The following is an 8639-nucleotide window of genomic DNA, read 5'->3' as shown; positions in this document are numbered from 1 at the left end:
AACTCTCAAGAATTAAGATTTAAATTCAACCAGCTAGTGTTGGAAAATTGGAAAGATGAGTCAGGACATTTTTGGTGAGTTTTATTTTCTCTCTGATGATGTTAAAATTACAGTTTTGCAACAGGAGTCTGGTTAGTTTGGTAAGAGGAACAACAAATTGTATCTTACTCTTTTAGAGAAGGTCTGTCTCTTTAGGGATCCTTTCTGTAATGATGCCATACACGTATAACAACAATCTGAGCCTGGCAGCGGCGAAACACTTTTAGTGGACGCACTTTGATGGTGTGCAGTTGCCTGAAGCGACTACATTTCAGCTTGACCCCTGAAGAATAACAGAATGACCCCTTTAACTTTTTCCATGTACTAGACTGATTTGAACCTGCAGAACAGAACAGCCACAGTATCAAACAATGTTATTCAGCAGTTGGTGGTTTAGAGAATTGTACAGATGTGTCTACTGCTGTTGAGTTGAGGAACTTGTGACATACAGATAGAAAAAGAGAATAGTAAATATCAAAGCTACAGAGGCTGAAATTTTTGATTTTCTGATTTTCTGATTTTTTGCCCCTTGTATGAGTTTGGGATAAAAAGTCTTTGGATACAACACTTTACTAAAATGCAACTAATAGCATCTCTCATTAAAACCTCCCATTTTTCAAACTCTACACCCCCGGTTTATAAGCAAGACATTCTGGTATCTCTCCTTGTCCAAATTAACTGATCATTGTGTGTAAAATCTCTCACCAAAACTTTCCCTCTCAGTCTGAGGATCTGAATCGACAACCTCTGGTGAAAACTCAGGTGAAAACACCTTCTGTCAGCAGGCTGAAACAAACCGGATCTACCAAGTGTCTGCAAACATGATCAGACCCAGACTTGTTGTTCTGCAGCTGATCACTTGAAGTCACAGCTCTGCTCTCCCATCAGACAATTGATCTTCTTCCACCACGTCTCTGAGAGGCTCTTGATCTTATCAGGCGTCTTCCTCCTCAAAGTCAGCCTCTGCTGCTGGTCGCCACAGATGTCCGTCTGATGGATGCTGGCCAAGATGGCGGAATCGAAAGCGTCCTTCAGGTTCTTCTGCGTCAGCGCCGAGCACTCGGCAAAGCTCGCTGCCCCAATCTCCTGGGCGAGCTGCTGGCCCTCCTCGGTGCCCACCGGCTGCTCGTGGTTCTGCGCCAGGTTAATCAGCACCTGGACGTCCTCCCTCAGGTCCAGCTGGGTGCCGACGAGGACCAGGGGCGCACCGGGACAGTGCTGCTGGATCTCGGGAACCCACCTGTTGATCAGGTTGCGAAAGGAGCAAGGGCGGACCACGCTGTAACACAGTAGAAAGACATCGGCATTCTTGTAGCAGAGCGGCCGGAGGCGATCGAGCTCATCCTACATGAGGAAAAGACAAAAAGAGAGAGATGAGGTTAGCTCTCTTTGCTAATGTAACCTTGGTTTGACTCAACTAACCATATATTTGATGTAAAACAGGTCTAAGTATGATCTGGATTAAGAAAAAAGTATTTAATTTTTTTAGGGAACATCAAACTGCTTCATTTCTTCAGAATCTGACCATACAGATGGTTTTGATTTAGATTTGTCTGTTCTGAGATTTCTGGGTGCATTTTCTTTCTACTTTTTCCAAAGAAATTGTCCAAATTAAAACTGTTGACAGTGAAGTCTGTGATTTTTTTTTAGCATGACAAGGACACTGTTTCTGGACTTGATTTCATGATGTAAAAGACAAAACAAGTTGTGCATTTTTCACTTTATGTCTGAAAAGACACTTCAGACATGAAGACAAAAGACACAAGCTTATTGTCTGGCATGCAAAACTAACCTCATATTAGGAACAGTTTGCTTATGGACAGAAGTTTTCTAACTGAGAGTGGGTGATGGAGGGGAAAATCCTCTGAATTACAAGCTTGTTTTTTCCAGCAGGGGGCGCTGTAAACTGTGGCGTTAACAGGACTAACAGGGGGCGACTTACTAAAGGGGTCTTAAAGGATTTCACTCCAGGACTAAAAGCAGGCTGCAGGGGGCAACCAACACAAACACAGCAACAACTGCAAAGAGTAACACCAGTTACTGACAAATACTTATTGATCACTGTTGACTTACATTGATTGATCCATCAACCAGCCCCCATTTCTATCATGTGAAAGCAGGAAGTGACAGAAATGTGAAAAGATGTGAAAAAGATGTTGTGTGGTTAGATTTCCATTTTGGGAACATGAAAAGCAGCTGTTTTACAGCTGCCACATGAAAAAATCAGGTATGTCTACTGCAACGTTATGTGTTTATGATAATGTTCAAATTGAAAGAGAGGTGGTGCAGCTCACCTGTCCAGCCATGTCACAGAGCTGCAGTCTCACAGGTTTTCCATCAACCACAACCACCACTGAGAAGAGAAAGAAAGCACTTTTACTGTATTTGTTGAAAATGTTCTAACATATGTTTCATTATTCTCTCTGTGAAATAAAACAGCTGACATGGTCATCATCTACAGACTTTGAGACGGAAAACTTGACATGTATCCCACAAAAGTCTTTAACATTAACCTTCAGGTGTGCGTAAAACCTGTGCGTAAAAGCTCAAAATCAGCCACATTGGTGTCAAAGGTTACCGGTGAAGTTGTCAAACGCTGTCGGAACATATTCCGTCGGGTATCCGTTGGTGGTGTAGCTGACGATGAGGCTGGTCTTTCCCACCGCTCCGTCTCCAACCAGGACGCAGTTCACCTTGCGCTCAGGTGCGGAGCCGGACCGCCGGCGCTTCACGCTCAGAGGGAAGTCCCGGTTCTTTAAGCGCCGTGGCGGGACCGGGGGACAGTCTCCCCCCAGCATTGGTTCCGACACACGGCGCGGTTTCTGCTTCCCGACATCCTGAGGGAGCATTGCTCTGCTGCCTTCAGGGAACGTTTTTTTTTTTTCTGTCTGACGCTTCAGAGTCTTTGGAGACTCCCTGCGCGCTCCATCCTCTCCACAGCTCACGTGTTTCTGCTGCTGTTCAGGTTCGTAAACTGCAACCAGGAAAGCGCCAAACGATGTATTTTTAGGTGCGTTTCATGTGAACAGTCGCAGAGATTTGAGGCGCGCAGCGGCACAGCCGTCGGGTTTCTCCGCTCAGCAGGAGCTCCTGATTGGCATTCTCCCTGCATCTGCTGTGGTCGTGATTCCTAAGAGGCTTACCGCGCAGAGCGCCATATGAAGCTCCAGAGCTTTCCAAGTGAAATGATTTAAGCCTACTGGAAGCCTTTATCCCATGGAGGAAAATATACAGTATGTCACCCTGTTTAGCCAATTAAAAGATGGAAATAAACGTCTAAACAATCAATGGTGGATTTATAGGGGAGACCGGGGGCAATTGGAACATATTTAACATTTTCCTTTATAAAACACAGATTACCTGAAATATACTAGTCATTTTTTGTTATAAGAAACATAAATGTGCACTAATTAATAATATAATCAATATATTTTCACTGAGAACAAGACTAATCAGAGTGGTTGGGAGCAACTGTAACACTGAATAAATAAATCGTATTGATTTGTTTCTGATTATTTGATTTTATTAATTTAGCACAAATAGAAAACATAAACAAAAATATAAATAAGATATGCAAGAGAGGCCAAAAGCCTACAAGGCTTTTCACGGTTCTCCCCAACTTATAAACTGGAACAAATCAAAATACAATCTAAACATTTTAGATTCAAAACTTAAATCCTTTTCTTATACCGTATGTCTCACATTGATAGGTAATATTAATGTACTGTCTCAAATAAAGGATTAGCTCAAAGTAATCATATTACTGCTGTTGTATCTTATAATGTTACTTAATTTTTTTTTTAATTTTCTCTGCAACGTTAGTAGTGCTAACTAGATTTGAATAGTTTTACCTGAGTTAAAAGTAATTTTGCATTTGAGAGGAATGTGTTAGAATTGTGTGCTGTTACACTAACCCCCAGTCTCCCCTACATTTGGTTGAGTATGTATGCAACAGAGGTCACACAAGAAATAACAGATTAATTTTAGCAAGAACTGACAAAGAGGGATTACACATAGTGCAGCTGTCTGCCAACAAAATAAATAATATATTAAACTGTAAAAATCATCTCAGATGAAACTCTTTGAGACTAAATCTGTTGAATAAATGTGAATAATAGTAAAATAAACAAGTAAATACATGACAAATACACAAATAAATGCTGTAATTTATTCTTCTTATCAGTCTGACTCACTAGTTCTGTTCTATAACATCCATTCAATCATAAAAACTGACATTTTACCTCCTCAGGACAGAAAATATGTGGAGGTGATGTGGTGGACCGACGCCCCCTAGTGGTGGGATCACATCACCTGCAGGGACTGAAGGACTGGATGCAGCATGAATCATCATTTCTTATCACTGTCACCAGCAGCAAATAAACAGCAGAGCTCACACACACACACACACACACACACACACACACACACACACACACACAGAGCCTGGAGCTGAAAACAGATTAAAACATCAAAAGAGGAGAAGCTGCAGTGAACACGCTGAAAAATACAGACAGGGGAAATTCATTTCTGGTTCAAATGCATTTGTTTGTTTTATGATCTTCATCAAACAGGAAATAAATGAGGAACATAAACAAAATACAGAAGTTTAAAGTTTCCTAATCCAGCTGTTAGACAGTCCCTGACATGATGGAATTTTATTGAATGGTTAAAAATTAAAATGAGGTTTTTGAGGGCTGGAACAGATCCTGACTCTTTTAACTGCACGATGTAGAATAATACTGAGACACTGGAAATCCTCTGACCCGTGTTGTTCGAAGGAATGGAGTCAGCTGATGACAAAAAAATGGCTAAATTTTAACATGAAAACTTGAGAGAGATGATATTTTCAAGTCTCAGTGCCTTTCTGACCATGCAGTTTTCTTTTCAGAATTGCTTCAGCTATGCACAACTCACACAACCACACACACACACACACACACACACATAGCAGAACACCTCAGAACCACTTACACACTGCTGAGCTCAATCTAAAACAAGTTTAACATTTCTACTTTTTTATGAAATAGTCTGTTTTGTGTTTTAGAGATATTGTTAGGACAGTGCTTCCCAAACTTTTTTTGGAATGCCCCCCTTCGAAAATAGTTCAAAATACATATTTATTGCAGGTTTTACTGTTTTTCTTTGGCTCTAATCAGTGAAGTCAAGATGAGCAAAATCGCAAAAATCCAGCGGGCATCTTCGTGTGCCTTCACTTCTCTGCAGAATGACAACATGGTGAGAGGGCAGCAGTCTGTGTGTGTGTGTGTGTGTGTGTGTGTGTGTGTGTGTGTGTGTGTGTGTATGTGTGTGTGTGTGTGTGTGTGTGTGTGTGTGTGGGAGGCAGAATGTGTTGCCATGCATTGAACAGCACCAAAAACACCAGTGAGTGGGAGTAAAACCATACGCATGAGCAAAGAACAAGACACCGTTCACACACACACACACACACACACACACACACACACACATCCAAACAGTTTATGGTTTGATTTATCTGTCGTCATGCATTAGACTCAAAAATGACATCATCATCTTCCTGTTTTATCTGATTATGTTTTACATTTTAACTATTTTTATTCATTATTGATGCTTTCATTTATTTATTTACATTTGTAATTGTGGTTTTATTGCTTTTTACTTCTTGTTGCCACTTTCAGTTTCCCTTTGGCTTTTTCTGTGCCTAAGTGCTTTTATTTTTTATTTTTTATTCGCCCACATTGTAAATGAGGTCTCTACCTCAGTGTTTTCTGAGTTAAAATAAAGGTCGAATGAATGAATGAATGAATGAATGAATCAGAGCAACATCTCTCACTGTATTAACTTGCACTCAGACATAAGAGTTTCAGTAATTTTTTCAATCGCCACAACTTCTTACATAAATGTATATATGTATATAAAAACTGTTGGTGTGGCAGCTGCGGTGGTGAAGCATCTTTTAGAGGTGGCAGCTGCCACCCCATGCCACCCATCTAGCTCCGCCCCTGGACCAGCGACTCCCATGTTCTGCTAGGTAAGATTACTGATTTCATCCATGGAGCTTGTTTGGTCTGGATATATCATATATTCAGTTTCCTGCTGGAAAAAGCTGTCTGACAGCAAGGTAAAGTGCCGAGAATATTCTAAATATGGCCTACACTTGGACAGATATTGTTTTTACAGGTGGCTAAAATACCTTTTGTTGCCATCTAATGTAGCTAAAACACTATCAATAAGTACTTCATACAACCCAACTTCGAATAATCTGAACTACCCCTTTAAGTTACCTAAAATACTTAACTTATAACTTATGTATGTAACTTAAATAACTTTTTTACACTTAACCAAGAAGTTTTGTTGCATAAACCAAACCAAACTACGATTGTTTCACAACATTAAGAGAAGATAGATAAGATATTCCTTTATTTGTCCCACAGTGGGGAAATTTATGGTGTTATAGCAGCAAAGTGGATGGCAAAAATATAGAGGCATCAATAAAAATATAAAAAATAAAAGTAAGAGGAAATATGAAGAATATCAATAATTTAAAACAAAGGAATATAAAAATAAAAACACTACAAACAGGGGAAATATAAAAATAGGAACTGTATATACAATATAAGGAGACTCAGCAGTTGAGGAAAAATTCATGTTGCACAAAGAATAATGATGATACACCCGATTATTATACACTGGAATTAAGAATTCACCTGAGTGAAATATTGATATTAGACACTGGCTGATAATACAGCTGATTAAAGTACTGAATACTGTACATTAAAGTTAAAATTAAAAATTCACCTGTGTGAAATATTTCACAGTATGAAGTGACATTACCACAATGAAAACTCATTGAATGCAACCAATTGGTACCCAAAATGTAAATGGTGTGTCTCCCTTCATCATCCCATGAGATCACGTTGATTCTAACCACCGCCTGTCAGCAGGCTGCAAAAAGAGAAATGTCCCCACTCCCAAGATCTAAAACTGAAGTTGGTCCTCATAAAGAAAGGACGTGAAACAGTAAAACCGTCTCCGGGCTCCTCGATGGTGTAAATCTGCTAAAAATAATCTTTAACCAGGCGCTGACATAGCTGCTTAACAGGATTAATGAAGAGTCAGAGAAAAACAACGGGGATCTTCCAGCGCTGTGAATGGTGACATCGGGCAGCCCTGCTCCAAGAGCTGGCACAACACCCAGAAACCCATAAACCCTGTCAACACACACACACACACACACACACACACACACACACACACACACACACACATGTAACATACAAAGCTGCTATTCTACTCATGTACAAACAGTCTCCCTCCTCCTCCTCCTCCTCCTCCAACATCTGATAAACTAGACACCTAATCAGAATCTTTGGGGACCCTGGGCCTCCTATTGGAGTTTGCAGACCAGGCAAATACATTAACTCAATTTAGAGTTTGGGATTAAGGACCCACCCCTCCCCCATTATAACTCTCTCTCACACACACACATAGACACAAACACACACCCTCCTCCTCTTCTCCTGCCTTTCCTCCTTCTCTCATCTCTCTTTTTGATGGGATCAGCTGAGCGCTACGTTCTCCTCTTCTTCCCCTGCACCCTCTCCTCTCCCCTCTCTCCCCTCTCTCTCCTCCTCTACCCTCTCTCCTTCCCTCGGGGGACCGGGGTGCTCGGACTCTATAGTTATGGGCCGGGGCCATCTGTCACCGTGCGCATTCACGCAGCCACCAGAAGGCCGCAACATGTGCAGATTTAAATGGAGAACCCAACTTTCCCAGGACATACAGGCCTGACCCCGGCAGCCGCAGCAACCCCCCCGCCCCTCACCTCCACCACCAACAACCACCCTCACCCTCCGCTTCCTCCTCCCTACCCATCACCCCGTGCCTTCCTCCCTCTCCTCCTCCTCCTCCTCTCTCCTCCATCCCACGACCATCACCACCATCCAGCATCCCTAAAACCCAGACCCCACCCACCTGCCACACCCTCCTCCAAGAAATACTGTCTGCATGTGAATCAGTGAATTAGAGCCCCCACCACCATCACCACCACCACCATCCAAACCTCCTGGACCAATCATCCCCCCAGAAAACACACCCCTCTAAGTGTGTGTGTGTGTGTGTGTGTGTGTGTGTGTGTGTGTGTGTGTGTGTGTGTGTGTGTGTGTGTGTATGGTAATGGCTGCGCAGCATGCACGAGTACCTTCTTTACACACAATGATGGATTTCCACCTTACATAGCAGCTGATGGCAAGGGGGGAGGTGATGGAGGAGGTGGGGTGAGGGTGGGAGGAGGAGAAGGGGACGAGGGCAACCCCTGGTGGATGTGTGAGAAAGAGAGAGATCAGCTGATTGGTAAAATTGATTGTGAAGTAGAGAGGGAAAGGAGGAAGGGGAGTGTGTGTGTGTGTGTGGAGCAGCAATACAAGTGTGTGTGTTGTGGTTTTTGTGGTTTGTGAGGAGGGGTGGGTGAGACGGGGGAGGGAGGGTAACAGGATTGGTCTTGTCTGTGGGACCCACAGGGAGGACAATGGGACCGGCGGGGGTGGGGCGAGTGTCACACGCTTTTGCTTTGTGGCTCGGTCAACAGGCGTGTGCCACGGGTGTCGTCTCGCCTCCCCTCG

At 42.6% G+C, this 8639-nt stretch overlaps 1 protein-coding gene across 2 annotated transcripts; it reads right to left on the bottom strand.

The window, feature by feature from the left end:
* Positions 1 to 554: 554 nt before the first annotated feature.
* LOC146329456 (rho-related GTP-binding protein RhoU-like) lies at positions 555 to 3153 on the bottom strand. Of its 2 annotated transcripts, XM_084714727.1 has the most exons (4): positions 2618 to 3153; positions 2334 to 2392; positions 2113 to 2142; positions 555 to 1383 (listed from the first exon to the last, which is right to left on the bottom strand). In XM_084714727.1, exons 1-4 carry the CDS (start codon positions 2886 to 2888, stop codon positions 895 to 897), a joined length of 849 nt encoding a protein of 282 aa, XP_084570853.1. In that variant the 5' UTR covers positions 2889 to 3153; the 3' UTR covers positions 555 to 894. The 2 variants fall into 2 exon arrangements, with proteins under 2 accessions (XP_084570853.1, XP_084570854.1); XM_084714728.1 differs by lacking the exon at positions 2113 to 2142.
* Between the last annotated feature and the right edge of the window lie 5486 nt (positions 3154 to 8639).

Source organism: Lutjanus erythropterus, chromosome 3 (assembly GCF_056507025.1).
Source record: "Lutjanus erythropterus isolate fLutEry1 chromosome 3, fLutEry1.hap2, whole genome shotgun sequence".
NCBI lineage: Eukaryota > Metazoa > Chordata > Actinopteri > Lutjaniformes > Lutjanidae > Lutjanus > Lutjanus erythropterus.
This window is presented reverse-complemented; position numbering and strand designations above follow the sequence as displayed.

Excerpts from the sequence above, each read along its gene's own strand:
- LOC146329456 (XM_084714727.1), bottom strand. The coding sequence starts at position 2,888 with ATGCTCCCTCAGGATGTCGGGAAGCAGAAACCGCGCCGTGTGTCGGAA. Across the intron at positions 2,143-2,333 it reads TCTGTGACATGGCTGGACAG|AAATGGGGGCTGGTTGATGG; the intron begins GTGAGCTGCACC and ends TTCACATGATAG. Across the intron at positions 1,384-2,112 it reads TGGTTGATGGATCAATCAAT|GATGAGCTCGATCGCCTCCG; the intron begins GTAAGTCAACAG and ends TTCCTCATGTAG.